This window comes from Primulina huaijiensis, chromosome 2 (genome assembly GCF_012295235.1).
Source record: "Primulina huaijiensis isolate GDHJ02 chromosome 2, ASM1229523v2, whole genome shotgun sequence".
Classification (NCBI taxonomy): Eukaryota; Viridiplantae; Streptophyta; class Magnoliopsida; order Lamiales; family Gesneriaceae; genus Primulina; species Primulina huaijiensis.
This window is the reverse complement of record NC_133307.1, coordinates 24,493,931-24,516,543: the sequence shown is the minus strand read 5'-3', so window position 1 is coordinate 24,516,543 and position 22,613 is coordinate 24,493,931. Positions and strand designations below refer to the sequence as shown.

Genomic DNA, 22,613 nt, shown 5'->3' with positions numbered 1-22,613 from the left:
TTTGAAAATTTAGAATTGATCAAATTCCAAGTTAAACAAAAAATACGAAGTGTGATCTGCATGTTTTTATTAGAATTTTATAAATAATTTGTTCTTTACCAATTTTTATCATTGACGAATGAAAGTTGATATAAGTATATATTAATCGAGGACAAGTAAATTTGATGCAATATTAGTGTTATCCTTTAATTTTAATGTTAGGGAAAATATTGAATTTATCAAATAAAAGTGTGGCTTACATGTTTTATAAAGATTTTTTTTTTACCAATTTTTATTTACTTTTATTTTTGCACTAAAATTTCCCTGCTTGAATTTTGTTACCTTAATTGATTAAAAATGACTCAGCTTGAAAGTATTATAAATTTGCACTGAAAAACTGAATTTATTATAATCCATTATATATTGCGAAAACGGGAAATAAAAGGAATCTTCGACTCTTCCTGAAACACTCCTCCTCTTCTACGGTTAATTTATATTATCTTCTCAAATTGAAATCTTCGCTTCAATTCTCCGTGTCCGACTTCAAAATCATGAGAGCGAAGAAACCTTGTGCAGAATAGAGGGATGTTCTTCAATGATTTGATTCAACGGAGGGTCGCGGCTCTTTTGCGGCCATGGCTTCGAGACGACCCTGAACTTGAATTCAAGCTTGGATTCCTCCGTTCAAATGGGAGCCTAAATAACGTCAGTTTCAACCCTTCGACTCTTAACGATTTACTTGAAGACCCTTCTCGGATTTGTTTCAAAGAAGTTCGCGTCGAACACGTGAGTATCGAACTCTCGCCATGGTCCTCGTCAGCCTTCACTCTCGTGATTCGGGGCCTCCGTTTTGTTGTTTCGATTGGGTACGCTATCGTCTAGTGTTTTGTATTTGCTTATTCGAATGTGTATAGTCATGATTGAGCGAGCTTGATTCTTCTCTTTTTTTTAAAGAAAATGTCGGATTTATTTTACTTTTTGTCGTCATAACCTCGACACGATTACTTGTGTTTGCTTAGTTTTGGCAAGCTAGTTTTCTGTGATTATAAACGTTATTGTCATGTCATACTTTTGCGCCTTTTTACATTTTCCGACCGTGCCGTTTCTCTGTTTATTATTATTTGGCGTCTGAAGGGAAGAGGAGGATGAAAGAGGAGTGAAGTGGAGGCCGAGGGTTAAAGACATTACAATGGAGGGCAAGAACAAGGTTCTTGCGGAGATTGATCCTGAGGTATTTCTTGTCTGTACCTCCTTTCTTGAGGATTTTACTGTGTATGAATATTGTTGGGTTATTTGAACATTACAGAGTTAACATGTGGTTTGGCGTTATATATTTAACAAGTTTCTTTCTGCGTGACATCATTTTAAACTGAAGCGAAATCAAGAACCCCATTGTTGCTCTTAGAAGCATTCAATATGTGGTCCTACTCGAGGACTATGTAAGGACTAATGGAGTCATTCTCTGTGAGGATGACTATAGTGGCACCAAAGTTGAGAAATATGGGGCGTGGGTTGAAAGACTAGGGGGCCTCCTCCAGGGAAGACAGTGAAACCTGCATTGTTTTATGGTATTTGATGTTGAAAGGGAAGAGGATGTTGCTGGTAGGGAAAAATGAAAATGATTATTATCGCCTGTGGAAGGTGACGGTGTTAGGAGAAAAGGCATGAGAATAGGTTATTTATTTCAGTTTAAGGATAAGCAATGTCTCATGTTTGGACAAGAAAGAGGGAGTAACAGCTAACCTAAAGACCACAATCCTTGATTGTATGCAGTCGGTGCTTAATGTGGATATATCATTACAGTTGAATCAAATATGGAGGATATCAGAGATTTAAACAATATCCTTAAGATGCGAACTAATCTTGATTCAAATTTAGCACTGAGAAAATTAGGAAGTTTTGGTTCGTAGACTATTTTATTTTTAAATTCTAGCAAGAATGACTAGTTATCTGAGCTTAAAATGACACTTGATTTGTTTTTGGAAAAACTCGAATGTGAACCATCGAGAACTTCTTACTTTCTTTTATAATGGATTGTTCTACGTGGAAGCCAAAGAATAGGGATGAGAAAGGAAATGATCAAACCATATTAGGGCTGTAGCCCCAACTCAAGAGTCAAGATATACGGGCTTACTCCTTACCATTACGTTTCCCACATAATTCCGTCCAAGGACTAAAAGAGAGTAGTGTAGGTAGTGTACTGCTCTTCTACAAGCAAAATGAAGATTCTTATTATTTATATGCCAGTATTTAGAACCTTATTACTAGGGATGAGCATCTGGTCAAATTTTGTTAGGTTGGGGTTTGTCGGGTCGGGTACCTTCTCCCAATTATGTCTGGTAATAGAATAGGACTTATTGGAATTTCGATAATTTCGGGTACACGAAATACATATATATTTTTTTGTTTATCCTAACATTTTAAATAAAATCTTCCATCATATAGCAAAATCATCGAACATGTGGTGGGCATAAATGAAGCTGGGGATAATAAACAACAAAAACAAGAAGGAGCCAACCACCAAAGATGCAACCACAGTCACAAAGCTCCAGATAAGTCCAAAGATTGAGGCAGAATGCACCACTTTGATTCAAAACCCCGTTCGATATGGACAATAAACCAATGAGAGGCAGGTTGTCTAAGCGACAATCAAAGCAAGGAAAAAGACCCAATAATAAATTTTTCTCTCTTGTTTTCCTTGATGATTATTTACCATAATTATCAAAAGCGAGCGCAGGCGCAACTAGGCATTCTCCTTGTGCCTGAGTATCTGCTTAGGCTCAACCCTTGAAAGAGAGGCACTTTTACTGGCTGGAAGGCGTGAGTATAACGCGCATTGAAAAATTAAGCTCCATGTGTAGTTTTTGTTTAACAGAACACCACATGCAGCCAAATAACGATTAAATCAAGCCCAAACACACAAAGCTCATAAGTAATAAAATTCTTTAATGACCATGCAAGTAATTTTTTCTTTTTCTTCTGGTTCAATCAGAATGCACGCAGAAACTTTTCTTTTTTATTTCCTCATGTTCTAGTGGTCTGTTTTTCTTTTAATTGAATTACACGGATGTCTTTTCTGTTTTGTTTTTATTCAACAATCATTAGCATCTTCAAATTCTCTCCTTTACACTGCCGGCTAAAAGAAGTTTTATTTCAGCCTCTCTTGTTTTGTTTCAGCACATAAATCACAATCTTTTTTCCTTCATGTTATTATTGAATTTGTGAAAAAATATTTTGTCATGTAGTATTTTAGTAAAATTTACTTTGTATATGTGAGTTCTAAAATTTACGCTATTGCACCTTACTTAGATAAGGTGCACACCTCGCCTTACACCTTGTGCCTAAGACTCTGTTAGACTAGCGCCGCTTGCGATTTAAATAATTACATATCTGCTGATATAAAATTATTTATATTGGCACTAAAGGAACTGTGTGAAGACAAGTGGTCTTTTATTTTTTTTCAAAAAATTTATCTGTTTAATTAAAATGTTCATAATTGTCAAATTTGGATATTTTAGGTATTACTTTATATTTTATTATTTTTTTTAATATTTTAAATTTGATTTAATATTTTAAATTATTAAGGACATAATGAATTTTGTGTATGGGCTGTCCACTTAGATAGTAATTTTCTTGAAATATGTGAAGTCGATAATTATAAATCAAAAGTTTTTGACCAATCTCTAATGATTTTCTGTGAATTGTTTTTTCTTGAAAAGATTTAGTTTTTTCTTTATAAATTTTCAAATTCTCATATGCATAATTTCTGAGTTCATCAATTTTTTTAAGTTGCAAGTTGTGCAATTTATCGGCATCATCTTTTTTTATTTTAAAGTTTTTATTACCCAATAAACTTTATGTTCTAATTAAACAAGCAAATGATAATATTATTCATAGACTAACGACTAGAGAGACATGCAAATTGATATTTTAAAAGTAATTCGATATCCCCAAAGTGAATCATTAAGTTGCAAACCGTAGACTAACCAATTGACAGACATGCATGATAATGTTTTTATATGCGTAAATTGCATTAAGCTTCAAAGACCAATTTTTTCAATTTTAATTAACAATTTTGCCCAAAATTTGTTTTATATCCGGTTTGCTAGTTCGATTTGTCCCTTTGTTTGAAGATGGAAACGAGTAATGAACTCTTCTTGGAAATTTTATTTTCTAAAAATGGTTTTAGTCTTTGTCAACTTACATTAAAATATCCCTACTTTTAGGATTTTCAATCAACGTCCAGAATTCCATAGGAGTATACATGCTTTACAATATATATATGGATATGTCACCTCAATAGTAGTTTTCTTAAAATCGGGAATTATAAAGCAAAAGTTTTTGAACGATCTTAAATCATTTAATAAATTGATTTTTCCTGAAAAGATTTAGTTTTTGTTTTATAAATCTTCAAATTTTCATATGCATCATTTTTGAGTTTATCAATTTGTTATGTTGCAATTTGCGTAATTTATTGGCTTCTTACATGTTCGATATTAAAGTTTTTATGGCAATATAAATTTTATGTAATATTTAAACAAGAAAATGAGAATACTTTTCATAGACTAATCATAGACTAACCAGTACAGATACATGTAACATGTCTAGATGTTTTAAAAGTAGTTTAATTTTGCCCAAAGTGTATCGTTAAGTTGTAAAAACAAATCTTTTCGATGTGAATTAACAATATTTTTCAAAATTTGTTTTATATCCACGTTTGGTAGTTCAACTCGTCCATTTGTTTTAGAATGATAACGGGTTGTGGTTGAGTAATAAACTCGTATTGGAAGATCTCATTTTCTAAATACAGTTCAAATCTTTATCAATTTACTTTAAAAATATTACCACTTCTGGTGTTATCAATGATCAAAGCTCCATAGGAAATACACATGTTTTAAAACAGAGCGGCTTGTCCACCTTGATAGTATTTTCTAGGAAATATGTAAATTTTATAAATACAAATCAAAGTTTTTGACCAATCTCAAATAGTTTTCAACGAATTGTTTTGTCATGAGAATATTTATTTATTTTTATAAATCTTCAAATTCTCATATGCATCATTTCTGATTTTATCAATTTCGTTATGTTGCCATTTGTCCAATTGATTGGCATCATCCATGTTTAAATTTAAAGTTTTTATTGTCCAAAAGGTTTCCATAGACTAACAAATAGAGAGACATGCCTAATGATGAAATTAACTATTGACTTGATTAAAAAATCATGTATTTATTTGAGTTACGGATTAATTGTGTATTAAATTCTCATATATTTGATGAAATTGACTATTTAGCAAAGATAATTTCTAAATTTAAATTTATTCAAAAAATATTATATCTTTTTAATTTATACCCACCAATAATAGATATAGTCTTTATTATGTTTTTTGTTTAAGTTAATCTCCTACTTTATTTTTATTTTATTTTTCTGAACACTCCTGGTTTAATTGTGAAAATACTAAAAACGAATTGCCACTTAGTTTTTAATCACATACTAATCTCAATATATAAATAATACACCCTTTCAAATTTCACAGTACTACTGAACAATTAATTTTCTTTCCAAAGAAAAATAATTCAGTGATTAATAGGAATTTTTTTTTAAAAAAAATTAACAGTGGGCCAACCCGTCTTACCTGGACCGACCACCTCTACCAGCTTTCAAACGGGTTCCTAAAATCGTAACCCATCAATGGCATATCAAACACAAATTGATGGCTCTAACGTCGGTGATGCAGAGGTGCTGAGTACATGCAATTGATTCTTTTTTTTCTAAAAACACTTCAACCCCATTCCTTGATTTCACCTTTATGCCTTCAGAATCATGACTAGAATTTCTAAATATTGATTAAATGTTGAGAATCAATTTGATTTTTGTCAAGCTATACCCAAAACTATATGTAAAGATTGAACTTTCCTTCCTTCACATACTTTCCTTCTATATATGTTGAACGAGAAATATAAATTATTGGGGAGCAAAAGTTAATACTAGGATACCCTGACCGCGTTAAAGAGACCGGAACTGGTAAAAGGTCGGCGAACAATCCAGAAATAATGTTTTTTTAGGGGGAAAAAGTTATTCACTGAGCCGGTCACCAATGGCATGTTGGGAAAATTATTGAAACATGCTAGTTGAGTTATTATATGATTTTAAAATATTTGGATTACACCGGTACCACTAGATATAGGTTTTGGTAAAGCGATGTACACTCAATCTCACAATTTGTGCAAAAGCTAATGTTCTATGTTTGATTTTGATGAGTCACTTTTTGGTATGGAGATGATTGAGAAGCAATAATTGTCTTTTATGGGAGAATGGTCGGAAAGTGGGGCTTGACCTGCTATATAGTTGATAAATTTGTGTTGTATTTTTACCATCATATATAAAATTTGGCAAAGCGACAAGTATTCTCTCCTATATCTATTTTTTGGTATTTGCAAGTGGCATGTCTCAATTGAAGTGTTCAATTTAAATTTAAAACACAAAATATCTTGAAGAAAATGTTGCATGACGTTTTATGTGAAAAACTGGGAGACAGAGAGCATACATGAAAGGATTTGATTGCGAAAATAAATTGGATAAATATGGTAGATAATATCCTATGATTAAATTATTGTAAAATCGTATAAACATATATATTAATTCTAATAATGTCAATTATGATTTGAAAAAATATTATCTTTTGTATAAAATACACAATTATACAATGTTTATTATGTTGTGGATTTGTGCGTGAGTTTATATTTTGTAAATTTGTTTTATCTTCATGAAATTTCGAGCATAGTATTTTTGTCTTTGATGTTTCAGGGTTGTACCTTGCATGCCTCCCTTAGAAAGATTACCGACATTACCACAAGAACATGGAAAGAGTCCTTACTGAATACTTTATTTGCACACTCCCAGATTCAGTTTCATGATGTTCATGTCTTGTTTCAATTTCCGAATTCACATAATGCATTGTCATTGTATGTGAAAAAAATTGAAGCACGATCGCAGAACTTCGGTCATATTTGTTTTGTTAGAGGATTCTTGGGTTCACTTTTTGTGCCTTCTGAAGATAGTTCATTTCTCGTTGATATTGACAGCTTTGGGATTAGATTGAATGGTGAAAACCACTCGAGCTCTATTATGCCAGCGACGAATATGTCAGCTTTAGTTAATGTGACAAATCTTCAGTTCACAAGCATTTGTGTACGTGTTCCAAGGTTAAATTATATATTTTCTCCAGCAGATCTCTGTATCATGTTGCTGTTTTATGCACGCTTATCCAAAGAATCTAAATGTATTAGACATGGAAGGCTATTATGGAATATTGTGGCAAGCAGACTTAGTTCTCTGCTTCCATCTACTAATCTGTCAATAATGAAAGTAGTAAAATTTACATATTTATGGTTGCAATATTTAAAAGCCTATCAGAACTTACTTCTCCTGGTTGGATATCCTGGGAGTGATCAAATGAAAAGATCAGCTGAGGTGATGTCTCGAGACACGACATATTCAAGATCTGTCAAGTTTAAGTGGAAACTTATTTCCAATATCGAAAATGATCTTCCACTCGAGGCAATTGCATTTGCTCGACAAATAACACGCTTCAGACTGGCATCACGTGGTCCTGGAAAACATGACGGTTTTGAAGAGCTACTGGGTAAGAGGACCTTCTGGAAGTTGTCTCAGCTACTTGTGCTTATTTTGTGCGTAGTAGGGAATTTATTGCGTTCCATTTCAAGACTTTTTTTGTTGCACAAAGTTTTGGCCATATCTCCAGAGATTCGTCAGAAATGTGGCACTTTTCAGGAAGATTGCCTCGTAGAAAATGGTATCAGTTTAATTGTCCAACAAATTTCCGTATCTGTTTCTCCAAATAATTCAACAGAACGTTCTACCTCTAGGAAGGCAGTCACAGTTACAGCAGTTTCTTACCAAGATTTACTTTCATTCCATATTTTGGCAGATGCATTCATCTTAAGATATACGGTAAATGTTTCTGAACAATATTTGATGTGTGGATCTGGGTGTTTGAAGATTCTTTCTTCACCTCTTGTGAAAGCTGGTGCGAATAATAAATTAAAAGAACCGGAGAATAAGAAATTCGATGAGAAGCAGATAGTGTGGGGGGAGCCTGGTCATATTATATACTTTCCTGAAGCTACTAATGTTAGTGGTGAAACTTCAGTCCCCCTTTTAGACCATATTATCAGAAGTATGTGGTTGAATTGGAAAGAATCTTATTCAAAATTTGAAGAAGTAATCCCTAATGTGCTGACTCCATGGATTCTTTGTGAGGTGAAGAGCTCTTTGACACATCACAGCCTCGATTATGGTAGTTCCTGGTTTTGGAACTGTGGCCTGACTCTCGGTAGACTGAACTTCGACCTGGACTTCAATTCTATAGCCACCATTATTGTGCTTCTTCGACAAATACAGTGTTCTCTTTCTTTGAATGACAAGATGGGGGAAAACGTTGTCATGAATACTTTAGATCAGGATCCATCAGTGAGGGATTTGAGTAGCAGGTGTAGATCATATTCAAGCAAAATTGAATCAGATATTATCAGAATTCTTCCTCGGAAGCATATTCAAATTGGGGTATTGATTGCCGGTCCTCACATTCAAATATCTCTATTAAACAATAAGTTCTATAGTGAAAACGTGGGTGACCATCTTGTTACGCACATCACATTTGACATCTGCAACATTGAGCTTGTGGTATCTCCGAAGTCGGAAAAATATCTTGGATTGCCCAGTGAAAATGCTGCAGGTTGTGATAGAGCAGCAGAATATCCTATTCTGGAACCCCAAGAAATTGATGCCTTTAAATCCGATAATGAAGCTTACAAATGTCAAGAACAAATTTCCCTTGGTGCATATTTTAAAGTTTGTGGTTTGAAGGCCTACCTTGTTGAATCTGCTGAAAGTTACAAGTACCAAATTGTTGTCTTAAGCCCTATAACTACTCGACTACAATATACGAGGTAACTAATTTTTTTCCCCTTCTGTTTGACTTTGCTTCAGTTCTAGAACTCTTTGCGGATACAGATTTTAATGAAGGGAAGTACTTTTCGATGGACTGGCATCTGTTAAATGGCTTCTGAACTTTGACAGTTGAACAGTCATTTCTCAAAACAATTCATTATGAATTTGAAGCCACAAAATTGGGAACTATCATTGTCTGTTCAAGTAAGGTAGCAATTCGGTAATTAATTATGTTTATTTTTGTTATTTTGTTGTTCCATCTTCCCTGGAGCGTATGTGGTGAATTTGGAAACGAAAATAATTTATTTCTAGTAAATTATTCTTTTAATATTTTATTCCCTATTTGTATCGATTAATTAAGGCTAATATTTTATACAGGACAAAGGTAAGGTAATTAAGTTTATATATATGCTAGGGCTTGTAATTACCCAAGATATACAGAAAAATATGAAAAACATTCCCGTCAGATCATCGATATAATGAAAAGCCAGCTATAACGTAGACAGCAGAAATAAAAGGTAAAGCCATGGAAATAAACGCGTTATTTTCCAATAGATAAATGTTTCATTTGATGTGCACCAAGCGAGCCTCCTTATTGACTGATTTAGCTATATATATATATATAAGTGAGCAAAGAAATGCAATTATCAGGAAAGTATTCTTTATATGAACAGAGAGGGATCGGGTATGTAAAAACTCTTTCTTTAATGATAATAATGTTTTTTCTTTCCTTTCCTTTCAACTGCTTTGTTCTAGTAACCTCAGTCTGTACTTTTACATATAGATTGATAGATGCGATCTTAAGTTCCATCTGAAGCATAACCTAGGGGGCATTGAGAAGAAGTTGAACAAAAAGTTGCCATGATGTGGTAGTTCTGAGTATATGCTGATTACAAAAGTGCTCATCTATCAACTGGTTTTGATGATCTCCTTATTTGTAATCTTCTCTTATCTATGGCAGGAAGGACCATCATTCATATGATTCAAAAATTGTTGCTTTATCCACAACATTCTGTTGTGTGGCTGCTGGATTTACCGTGTTAGCGTTTTTGGACGAGTGGTATACCTTGACAAAGGTGATTTGTCTCTTATCTTTTTATTGATAATATTAGGTTTTATTGCTTTTGTTGTGTTTCTCCACTAAAACACACTTGAACAGAGAAACTTAAGGAGCCGTCAATTAGAAATTTGATCATTGAGAAATACCTTAAAGGAGAAGGATTACCAATTTAGTAGTTCTTAAAGCAACCCGTGTGTACGAAATTTTGATATCTTGGATCGACTATTAGATGGAAGAAAAATCAAAGAAGGTGTTGTGGGCAAAATAAAAATTGGAAGGATGAAGTGAATAAATGCAACAGTTTATATGACGGAAACTTATATTATTAAAATAAGGTTTATGGATCGGTTATTCTGATTATTGTACAGACGCCTGAATGCTGAGTAGTGATAAATGGGAATAAGCTTTGCTACAAAATTCGGATACATTCTTTAGGAACTGATACAATATTTACCTCTTTATCATCATTGTTTTTCAAGGTATAAGGTACATTAAAGAGGGGGAAATGTTGGTCCTGTGAGTTTACAACTCTGTACTATTTATCTTTTTTTAGTGCTACCATATGCTTAGTGTTTTACGTCCATTTGTGTCCTTATTCTTGTGTTTGTCTTTGTGTCACTTTTACCGTGTTTTGTCCAATTCCTTGGCTTGTGATTAATTATCCAATTTGGATTTACATAAACAAAAGGCATTAATTTTTTTTATCATTCCAGGGAAGACATTTGATTGATTTTTCTGTAATCACAACATAATAATGTTTTTCCCAGGTATTTTCTGGAGTCTTTTACGAGTCACTTGCCTTTGCCATGTTTGGATCAGGTGATGGCCCAAGCTATCAAGAATTACCCAGCAGAAAATCAGTTTATTCTGATTCTGGGAGTGGAGAAACAGGCTTGAGCATAGTCAGCCGTGAATCAATTGTTACAAGCACTCAATTTGTTGTTCACAGCACTTGTGAGCTAAAGTCATTCGACTTCGTTCTTCATAATTCAAGGGAAAGTTTCAATCTGGAGAATTATATGAATGTAATGCCTATTGAGAGAGTAACTGGTAGAATTTCGGCCACACATGATGCTTCCGGTCTTGGAATTTACTTCTCTCTTCAACAGTTGATGACAGAATTCAATATAAAAGGAGGAGATATGGACTTCATCGTTGATGTAACTGGAATTCGATCCATCATTTTCAGATATTTGGCAGATTCTGAAAGAAGCTTCGATAAATATGAGCTAAAAAATCTGTTATGCGCTCTAATTTTCTTAGCCGAGGCGGCGATTACACATTGTAGAGTACATTTATGCTTAAGATCTGGTAAAGACTTTCCATCGATAGGGATAAACAGTACAGATGATCTATCGTGTTCTCATGGCAAAACCACACACATGTTGGGGGATTTGCCCTTGGAGGTGAACGCGGAAGGGCTAGTGGATCATTGGTTTTCAGCAATTATCTGCATATCTGGACTTTATATGGTTGGGTGGGAAGTAAAGGATATTTTGGTTAGTGAACAAAAGTCGGAGGATTTTAGTGCAGAATTTTCCGTTGGGGGAGCATTCCAAAATTTCTCTTGGCAGTCCAAGGTGCTGTTCCTCTTCATAAGATAAGACTTTTACTCGTGTTACAATACCAGCCTTTCAGTTATGCTTCTCCATTAATGAAACTCCCTAATTTGCCACTTATTCATATGTGTAATCCATTAAATCATTGTTTGACCAGTTCACCCATAGATGCATGCTTCTTTTCAATAGGGTGGTTCTTTGTTACTCGAAGCAATGGCTGCGGCATTGTTCGTTGAATGCTGTACATCATACTGTAACTGCATCTTAGAACTTTGGTCTGCTGGTCGATCACTTGAACACGTTGTAGTTTCGCGTCAAGTCAAGGATACAGCTGCTCAAGATAGTCATCTTGGGATAAAACCCCAGCAAGTTCATCTTCTAGAAACTATACGGGATTGTCTGGAAGTGTTCTCTTTGTTTCTTTCACATCTATCTCTCATACTTGTGGCAAGGGATGAATATGGTAAAAAACAAATTTCTTATTGCGAATGTTCTAACGTATTGGTGAACTATGATGTGTATTTGTGATGCAGGCAGACTTCAGGAAGTCCTATTTGAGGTTGACTTTAATCTGAACCTCAAACTGTTAAATATGGCGAGAAAATTTTCAATGGGCATTCCCAAGTTTTCCATGATTTCTCGATTCATGCATGGAGGAATGGAGCATAAAGCCAAAGTCACACAAAGCTCTCTTTTTTCTCCCATAGTTTCTGAAGATTCTTCTTCCAACTTCAATGGCAAGGATTCTTCATCCTTGCTTGGAAACAAAGAGGCTATCCTATCAGGCCATGCTGATGCAAGTGGCTCAAGTCTGCCAAGCTCTGAAAAGGGTTTTCACATCGACAGTTCCATGAGTAGCCTGCGACATAAAAACTTGCACTTTAATCAGAATTCTATGGTGAAAGATTTGAAATGTTTTTTAGCAGTTGAGGAGCCAGTAACAAGAGATCAGACTAATGATGCATTCTTTAAAGATGATATTTGGGTTGGGAATGGCTCCATTTCAGGGTTTGATATGACTATCACTTTGTCAGAAATAAAGGTGAGCAATTTCATTGGATGAGTTAATCTTGCTAAAAATATCACCTAAATTGTACCTCATTCTTGCATTTCATGTTTATTGTAAACCTAAAAAATGTTAAAAGGTTTAAAAGATTAGTGTCTAAATGTTTATTTCTTTCAAGACTAAGAACATTGGAAGGGAACTTTTTGAGGTGATACAATTGTTGTGGAGGTTGGTAATGTTGCCTTGTTGCATATAATAATTTAGTGGAAAGAACGTGAACAAATAATGGAACCAATATCGTCTCATTTTTTTCAATCAAATCCATTGAAGCATGTTGGGTGGTTATTGCAAGAAATGCTCAAGAAATATTAGTGCGAGACTTGTAATTTGTCTCTAAGCTATTAATGAGTTTTTGATTTTGTTAATCTCTTGTACAGCTACATGTTACTTTTGATTTCTCTGCGAAGTTCGTTTGATTCATTTGGATTCTTTAATTCAGATGATACTTTCTGCTTATGAAGCCATCTCTAAAGTTTCAAACAGAGAGAAAACTTTCAAAGTAGAATCAGACAAACAGTCAAATCACCGTGAACCAGAAGGAAGTGCTGAAGAAATTATTCCTGATGGTATTTGTCTAGGTTTATCTAGGATATTCGTTTACTGAACTATTGCTAAGGTATTCTTGAAACTTACACAGGAACAATTGTCGCCATCCAAGATACCGAACAACACATGTATATTGCAGTTGAAGGTTCAGAAAATAAATATGACATAGCCGGGACAATTCATTATTCACTTGTGGGGAAGCGGGCTCTTTTCAGAGTAAGATGCTTTAACATCAGCCTCTCTTAATTTTTGCACTTTTGTTAAGTGGTGAAGTCTTATGGAACTATGTTCCATGGTCAAGTTTGATTTAAGAAACACTTTATAAGAGGATATATTTGAGATTAATAGACTTCAGACACGCACTTTTTACTTTTGGTATAAATAATTTTGTGTTATTGTGAACAATCGCATGATAGAATACACTCTTTCTATCAACATTAGGTAATCATCTGTTTTGTTTCTTTGTTTCTGTATTGTGTGGTTTGCTTGATTCATTTATAAATCACATGATGCTATATGGATGTTGGTTGGATATTTAGCTGTGCCCACTTTCCCATTTTTGGATGCGGACTTATAATTGCCAGAATGGAATATGTGATTTGTCTTTAGAACTTGGAAGATATATTTTTTGAACTTTCCTTTCAGGCTTTAATTGTCATTATTTGACTTGAGTCACTTCGATGAATATTTTAAGATCCAGCTTGAGTAAAACAGTTGAAGGGCCAAATCACACTTTCTTCTGTTCTCTCACCTATTCTGTCGTTTCTTTGCTCCTTTTTAAATTTTATGGGTATTTACTGTAGCAGATTTAAATGGGGCCTAACCTCATTTTAGATGTGAGGCTCCCTGATGTTTCTCACTCTAGAACATGAAATATATATCTAACTATACTTCTTTCCTCCTTTGTTCTTACCAAAAGATTTTTCAAGAAGTTTTTCATTCTTTATGTCTTTCACCAGGTGTCTTACTTCCTAATTTTGCACCAAACAGTTCCATTCGCGATTACATGAATTGATTGAGAGACTGTAGCTTCTAAAACATTGTCAAACCAGAATGTCGGGGTATGCTTCAATTCATTTTTTCCTCATCCTTCTTAATTTCAAGAAAAAACTAAACATTAAGCCCTTTTTTCTCCAAAAATATATCTTATCTTCTTTTACATTTGATGACATAATTATCATAAATTAAAATTTTCGCTAATCTCTGAAAATATTTTATTATTATATTATATTCTACCACAATAAAAAAACTCTACTTCTAAATTTTTAAAAATTATCTCACACACCTGTAAAAAGTCATATATTTCTGATGTAAGTAACATCGCTAACTCTTAACATTCTTGCATGATATGGCATCTCTACAATAAGTAATATCTCGTTCAAAAAATGAAAGCTAACACAATCACATTTTCCAATATATTATTCAGAAATATTTCTGAGAAACACAAAATCAAACCAAACCTTAGCCTTGGAATGTATTTTCATATTATGCTACACCATCAATGTTCGAGGATGAAGGTGAACCTCATTTGGTCCCTGAGGAGAGAGTTCGAAGAAGAAAAAAGAGTTTTAGGAACTTAATATCTTCAAATTATAGTTTGTGCTCTACACCTCATTGTTAATGATCAGCAGTTTGCTTGAATCATACACGTCATGCACCTGGTAAAGAAAATGGGTAATTGTGTGATCTAAGTATGGGGCATGAATTTCACTTTCCATGGCCTATATCGAGTTCATAGCACGTTGAGATAATAAAGCATGGTTTTCTCTCCCATACTGCTAATAACAGTAGTTGGTTCATTCATACAACTTACTGGCATGTCAGAAGTTATGATCCCACTAACTAATCTATTAGGTAATGTTGTCCAAAATTATAATTCACATCTCTGGATCAGCCACTTACATCGTTGCCATTTGATTTTTTTTCTTACCTGGTATTTTTTATGAAACCTTATTATTCATTCTCACCTAGTTAGATAACTGTTGAAAATAATGTATTGCTGACAGTATGTGATTTTACTTTACATAATCTGTTTTGGAGTTGATTAAGAACTATTCTTCACCCCTCTCAGCCACAATCTTTATCTTGAACGAAGAGGAATTTTTGTGTTACTTTACTGTGGTTGGGCCTGTAACGCCTTAATCTTGTCTTTTTATTGTTCATTGAACATGTGTTAGGTAAAGTATCATAACCTGTGGCAGTGGAAGTCAAAAGCTCAGTACTTTTCCCTGATTTCGTTGTATGCTAAAGATGATTCTGGGAAATCACTGCGATTGAGTTCCAATCCAAGATCAAGATTTGTTGACATCTCTTGCTCTAGTGATAATGAGTCCGCACTCTGGAGAATGCTTTCTTTTGAAAATGACGCCTTTGAGGATGCTGTTGAGCTAGAATTTTCCAGTCCTCTAGCTAAAAGGACATTTCACCTTTTGAATAAAAATAATGGTTGCGCAGTTGCTTTTACTGATGGAGTTCTTGAATTTGTCAGCAAGCCAGGAAATTTATTCAAGTGGAAAGTGTTTAGTGACCCTGGTCCGGGTAATAATATGTTGCCAAATATTTCATGGGATTCATCTGAAACAAATCTTCAAAGTGATTCAAATATCTCTGAATTGGGAGACTCAAGAACTAATAGAAACCTTTTAGGTATCACAATTACACTCGATAAGGTCACTCTAACCATCGTCCATGAGCTTTTAAATACAGAAGAAAAGTTCCCACTTCTCCAGGGATCTGTTGTGCCCAATCAGACAATCATACAGATATCAAAATCTAAACTCAGGGTTATGAACACGTCAGTAATTGTGCTGTATTACTTTGATGCTGAGAGAAATTCATGGTAAAAGTTTCATAGTTCAGAGTTGCATTAGATATATCATAATTATTTTCAGCTACAATTATGTTTTTCATAATTTTCATTAATATAGATCCTTTGATTTTATCCAGTTATTATTTAATGTACATGAATGCAGGATGGACTTCGTTCAACAATTTGAATTCTACAGTTTCTATTGTTCCAAGTTTTATATTCAAGGTTCAGAAAATATGCATGGAGTGCGTAGTCATTTCTATGCCAAAATCAAGGAGGTCTAGTGTATTGTGTTTAATAGCTTATTCATTCAATAAGATTGTAAGCACAATTTATTCATAGAGTGATTGTTGTGGTATTGGCAGGTGAACTTCTCAGTAAGTGAGCTTTCATTGGATATCCTTCTATTTGTGATTGGGGAACTGGATATTGCCGGTCCTTATGCTGTTAAAAAACCTGTGGTTTCGACCAATTGTGGCAAGGTTCTTAATTTACTTTTCCATGCATGAGTAGATAAGATGAAGTTGCTCTTTCACTGAAACCAGAATATATTATATGGACCCGTTCAGTATATTTCAAATGCAACGCAAGTTATTTTTTCTTGTTTTCTAGTTGTTTAGATGTTTCTCACTTTTTTTCCTTCCTTTTTTATTTGATTTTTGTTTGCTTATCTTATTAAACTCGAATAAGTTAAGCATCAATGACTTAGTAACTGACTTCTATAAGCCATGCCTTTTGGCAAAGACGCTGCTCAGAATACTTTTGTTGTTTACAGAAGCAAAATTATGACTGCAGATGTCCGAGGTATGGAGCCTAGTGAGAGGAAACTTGAGGCTAGTGTATAATGGATGTGATGAGTTCCAATGCAGATTTGCTTAGTTTTGTCCCTTGGCCCATGGATAACTGAGGCAAACCAAACTGTGATCAATATAAAGTTCAGGGTTGCCAGTTGGTCGGTAGTATTGAAAGAGTATAAACATTTATGCATTTCGGAATTAGTTAGGGATTGGAAATATGTTTGGTCGTGAAGAAGGCCATGTAATCTGGTTTTTCTTTTCGTTCTAATGTGCGGATTGCTTATCCGCTTGGTGTAGAACTTATTATAATTTTAATAAATTAATGTTTCCTATCAAAAAAAAAATGATTGGCTCATCATATGCATACTATTTTATAATGTGGCCTATGTATGGACCATAAGAGCCTGAGTCAATTTTTTTTAATCGTTTGACTTCAATACAAAATACTTGGTCAACTTTCCTCATTTTTCATTTTGTTATACGATATCGATGCACTTTTGATAGCCTCCAGAACTTAGGATGCAATATCCAACTTCCAGCATAAATTTGGTTTTTATGAATTATAAAGATGTAAAATTGGCACTCTTTAAAATTGCAGGTTGTGAACCAGTCCGGTATGACCCTTCTTTGTCAGTTTTATGATAACGAAAATTTTTTAATATCTGCAAATCAGTCCGCCACTGTGTTTTTGAGGTAATCTCTTTTTCTCATGATTTTTTTATGTATTTATAAGTGATTATCAAGTATTTATGTCATCAATTTCTTAGTAAGATATACATCTTAGGTGGTTTCTTCTCGTTAACAGTGGAAAATGGACTAACAAGAAGTTGTTATGCGGTTGATATTTGTTCAAACCTTTTCAGCTTGAACCAGGATAACAAACTTGTTTAAAAGTTTTTTGAAAGGTCAAGATCTCTAAAAACATCTTCGTCTTTGTGTGGTTACATACACTCACTTTGGCATAAGGTATTTGTGATCAATTTATTACTAGAACCATCAGATAAAGGTACTGGAATGTGCATACTACGCAGGTAGTAGCAGAAAAAGAAAATAGTTCAGTAGTAAGCTAATTCTTTGGTAATGGTTATGTATACCACAACCCTACTTGGTACTTCAATCATGATGTGTATATTCTAAAATTCTATCATGATACGGGGGTCTGTGTGTTATATTAAGTTCCCATTAAAGATTTTACTTTTGGATAGTCAAATACAGAGAAACAAAAAAAATGAGAGGAACTTGAACCTTTTACTGTTCTATTTTCTTCACTAGTTCTCAATTCACCATTTTTTTTGCCGAAAGTCTCGAATACCTATCTTGTTTGTCCTCCATTTATAATCTCTTTACTATTTCTCCTTTTTTATACAATCATATGTATTCTACTATTACTATCGTTGATGAATATTTTATTTCAGTTTACCACATGGCATTTTGTTAACTTGTCTAAAACATTGTAAAGGCACTTAGCTTTGGCAAGACCGCCAGAAGCATCTTACTTTTCATTACAACTTAGAAACCGAGGATTCCTTTCAACTTCTCCAATTCATCTTTCACTTCTAGAAACTCGGAAATTTGCTTGGAGGACACGAATTATTTCATCACAAGGTAAGATAACTTCCTCTTGATCTGCAGTTTTATAGTGGTATCTAGTGGAAGAGGTGGTGGCTACTGTTCCTTGTTTGGCATATAATGAAATTGTAATGATATTTTCTGGGTGACATGGTTGGTGCAAATTAGCTTTAATTTCGTCTTTGTGTTCTCAATCAGATTCTAAGTCCTTTCCTGGTCCTCTTATTGTTGTTGAAATATCTAGGGGAATTGAGGTATGTATTCATCTGTCATTCTTGTCTTCTAACAGTGGATACTTATTTCTTGTTTAATTGGAGCTAATGTATTCCTTTTCCCTGTGCTTTTCAAAGGATGGTATATCAATTATTGTCGCTCCTATGCTTAAAATACACAATGAAACTGATTTCCCATTGGAACTGCGCTTTCAAAGGCCTCAACATAAAGAAACAGATGCTGCTTCATTGACGCTGAAAGCTGGAGATGTCGTTGATGATTCTTTGACTGCCTTTAATGCTGTTGATTCGTCTGGTGGACTGAAAAAGGCTTTGACATCTCTTAGCGTTGGTGAGCCTATCTGCTTGTTTCTCCATTATCAGTACTCAGATATAGTAATTAAACTTAAATTTGAAAGTGTAATTATGCTTGCCGCTAATGTCAAAAGCTGTATATGAAAGTTGAAACCTGAACTAACCCACAAGATGCATAGATGAATACACCAATGAAACTTCTCTCAGTAAGCATATGAAATCTATTGATTTTTTTGTCACCAATTTGATAAGAAGTGGTTACATTTTATGAGGGCAAAGCGGATATTATTTTTATTTGATAAGAACAATTTATTTTGAATCCGTTGGACCACGTTCTTTTGTTGAACGGTAATTTTGTTAAAAACATCTTAAACTGAATCAGTTCATTTTTTTTTAAAGTTTGATGTTTGATACCTTTCTCTTGTAGTGTTGTGGTAATTGTATAAAACAAAAATGATAAATAATTGGTATTTTACTCATCAATTTGTACAATCTTTAATAACAAAAAATATGACAAATTCCCTTCAATTAAGGGACAATCAAATATTATCCTACCAAACTAAAATGTTTAAAAATATTATCTCAAACCTACGAGATTGATTTCAGAAAAATTGATTTTGAATCGGCTGGAGCATCCTAACGAGCTTGATCTGACGGAGATGTAGGTTTTCTTTGTGTGAGGACAATAACAACGTTGACCCTTTGAGTTGTAGGGTAACCTATAGAGACAGTCTTGATAGCTCGAGGATCAAGTTTGCTATGATTATGATCATGCAAGGTTGTACACCCAAATGTTTTTAATGGAAGGTTAGGAGTTGTGGATAGCTGATGATAGACCTTTTTTAGCAGGTTCGAAGGGGTTTCAAAGTTAATGGTCTTGCTGGGTAAATGATTTATGAGGTATGCAACAGTGAGAATGGCATCCCGATAGGTATTTAGGGACATTCATTGTGAATATGAGAGCATAAGCTACTTTTAAAAGTGACGATTTTTTTCGTTTTGATATTCTATTTTGTTGAGGAGCATCGATTCATGAGCTTTGATGTATGATCTTATAACCCACCAGATAGTCATCGAGAATGGTATTGAAATATTCCGTCCTTGTTAGTTCGAAGGATTTGAATGTTATTGTTGAATTGAGTTTGAGTCATTTTGTGGAAGTCTTGAAAGATTTTGCAATTTCAGATTTGTAATGAAGCAGATAGACCCATGTAACTCGTGTGTGATTATCGATGAACGTTAAAACTTAAAAGCCATTTTATGGTATTAAATTTAGTAATCGGTGAAGGTCCCTTAAATGTCGCTATGGATGAGGGAAAACGGGGTGGAAGGATATAAGATTTTGGGGAAGATTAAGTGCAAATTTGGTAGCCGATTGACAATTCTCACAAGTAGATCCTTATCATTAATTATCGTACAAAGAAGGGAATGAATATTGTAAATAAAAGAAACTAGGATGGTGAAGCCTATAGTGTGATGTCATTATTTCCACAACAATAGAGACAAAATTCGAAGTAACCCTAGACATTGGTGTTTGTCGACAATCGAATAGGATCATCTCAAAGATCAAAGTACAAAAGGCCGTTGTGAGTCCTAGCACGACAATAGGATGGGATCGTCTCAAAGAAGTACAAAAGACCATTGTGAGTCCTAGCACTACCAAACGTCATCCCCGATAGCAGATCCTGAAATTGACATGAGATTTAGCAAAACATTGATTATCATGTGTGAGCATACTAATGGAAATCAGATTGCATGTGAGGGAAGAGACATATAAAACATATATCAAGAGAATATCCTTAAATTAGTTAATATCACCCATCCAAACAACTACCGTCAAGGAACCATCCGCAATCATAACACTAGTTGAGTAGAACGAGTGTTAAGTTGAAAAAATAATAGAATTTTGTGCCATATGATTTGAGGCCCACAAATCAACAATCTAAGGGACTATAGTGTTGGCACTAAGACTTGAGTGGAGTGTACCCAAATGGGCTATTAAACACGCATAATGCTCAATAGCGTTTTTTTTAGTGTCAATATTAATATGACAATAATTATTGTACTATTTAATTTAATAAAATAAAATATCTTGTTAAATTTCGTTTTGGGAACCTGTTTGTCAAAGATGGCTAAGAGGTTGACAAGTTGGAAGAAAACATGTATGTCTAGGGGGAGATTAACTTTGATTTATGCGGTGTTGAATGTGCTACTGATGTATTTCATGTCACTATTTAGGGGTATAGTGGAGATCATGGAAAAATTATGAGTGTTTTATAAATGGAGCTGATGGAGATTTACATTGTCATATGGTAGCGTGGGAGTTATTCTGTAAACCAAAAGGAAGAGGAGGTTTGGGTATTGGTAAAATTTGTCTAAGGATCAGGCCTTGCTGGGGAAGTGGTGGTGGAGGTGCTATGCTAAGAAATAGCCGTTATGGAAGAAATTTATTGTGAGCAAATACGGGTTACAAGACAATTTTTGGGAAGCAGGTTTAGTGAGATATGGTACTTTTCGAAGTTCGTAGAAGTTTATCTCAAAAATTTATCCGGCTTTTCATTGGTCTCATGTGATGGTTAGAGGGGGAAATAGGTCAAGGTTTTGGTAAGATAGGTGGTGGGGGGTTTCTTCCTTTAAGGATATTTATCCTATTTTATTCCAAATTTCATCGGTTCATAATCACATTATTTCTAATTTTGTCTAGATGGAGGAATGTTCATCCGATTCTTCTATATCTTGGGACCTACATCTGTGGAGAGTTTTGAGGGATGAGGAAGTGAACGAACTGAGTTCTTTGTTAGGAACTTTAGAGAGTTGGATTGTGTAGGGGGTTGAAGATATCAGAGCTTGGGATGGGGATCCTTCAGGAGTTTTCAACGAGCCTTTCTTTCCGGTTAGGGATTTTCCTTTATTTTCGTTTTTTAATGTCATTTGGAAAAGTCCAATCCCATCAAAGGTTTAAGTATTCTCGTGGACTGGAGTGCTGTGTGAACTGCCCATTTGTGATATGATGCAAAAGAAATGGTCTTCGTGTGCTTTGTGTCCAAATTGGTGTGTTTTGTGCCGGAAAGAAGTGGAGAATTGGGATCATATACTTATTCAGTGCTATTTCACAAGCATTCTTTGGAGTGAGATGAGTTTGGTATGGGTAATTGCAAGATCGCCCGAGCTTTTTGAGGCATATTTTGGACGCGATATGGGTAAGATGGGTAGCATTTTTTGGACAGTGATAGTACATTATATTTGTTGGTCAGTATGGTTGGAGCGGAATAGACGGATTTTTTATGGTTTAGAAGAATCGGCTGAAGATGTTTGGAAAAATATTAGGATTCGTGCATCTCATTTGATTGGGAAACATGTAGATTTTAAGAACTTCTTGATTTCAAATCTAGTATGTAAATTTTAAGAACTTCGATTTCGGATCTATGGAGAAGTTGGAGTTTTATTTGTGTTTGAATTGACAAGGATTTTTCTTGTCTTTTTTTCCTGGTGTGCGGATCTCTTGTCTGTCCTTTGTAACTTATATTTCTATTTTATGAATATATTATATTTTTCTATCAAAAATTAAATAAAATAAAATATTAAAACTTTCGCGTTGGTTTTTAAACAATCTGAAATTGTTCCCCCAATAGAATTCTCTCACATTCATTTCCCCCAAATAAATCCATGTTCTATTCCCTCCAAAAGCCATGATTTTATCAATAGTTTGGCTTTTAGTTTCGTTATATTAT

The 22,613-nt window shown here is 34.2% G+C and overlaps 1 protein-coding gene across 3 annotated transcripts in view; it reads left to right on the top strand.

The window, feature by feature from the left end:
* Positions 1-412: 412 nt before the first annotated feature.
* Positions 413-22,613, top strand: part of LOC140970834 (uncharacterized) — a 36,434-nt gene continuing 14,233 nt past the window's right edge. For all 3 annotated transcript variants that reach the window (XR_012174192.1, XR_012174193.1, XM_073432776.1), the window contains exons 1-16: positions 413-845; positions 1,114-1,210; positions 6,784-8,948; positions 9,911-10,025; positions 10,777-11,589; positions 11,758-12,031; positions 12,102-12,610; positions 13,074-13,200; positions 13,272-13,396; positions 15,358-16,019; positions 16,153-16,267; positions 16,355-16,471; positions 17,385-17,479; positions 18,246-18,391; positions 18,554-18,609; positions 18,706-18,919. Coding sequence is in view for 1 of the 3 variants with exons in the window: in XM_073432776.1 (XP_073288877.1) it covers positions 565-845; positions 1,114-1,210; positions 6,784-8,948; positions 9,911-10,025; positions 10,777-11,589; positions 11,758-12,031; positions 12,102-12,610; positions 13,074-13,200; positions 13,272-13,396; positions 15,358-16,019; positions 16,153-16,267; positions 16,355-16,471; positions 17,385-17,479; positions 18,246-18,391; positions 18,554-18,609; positions 18,706-18,919 (5,911 nt within the window). In the remaining 2 variants the exon portion in view is untranslated. The remainder of the gene's footprint in view (positions 846-1,113; positions 1,211-6,783; positions 8,949-9,910; positions 10,026-10,776; positions 11,590-11,757; positions 12,032-12,101; positions 12,611-13,073; positions 13,201-13,271; positions 13,397-15,357; positions 16,020-16,152; positions 16,268-16,354; positions 16,472-17,384; positions 17,480-18,245; positions 18,392-18,553; positions 18,610-18,705; positions 18,920-22,613) is intronic.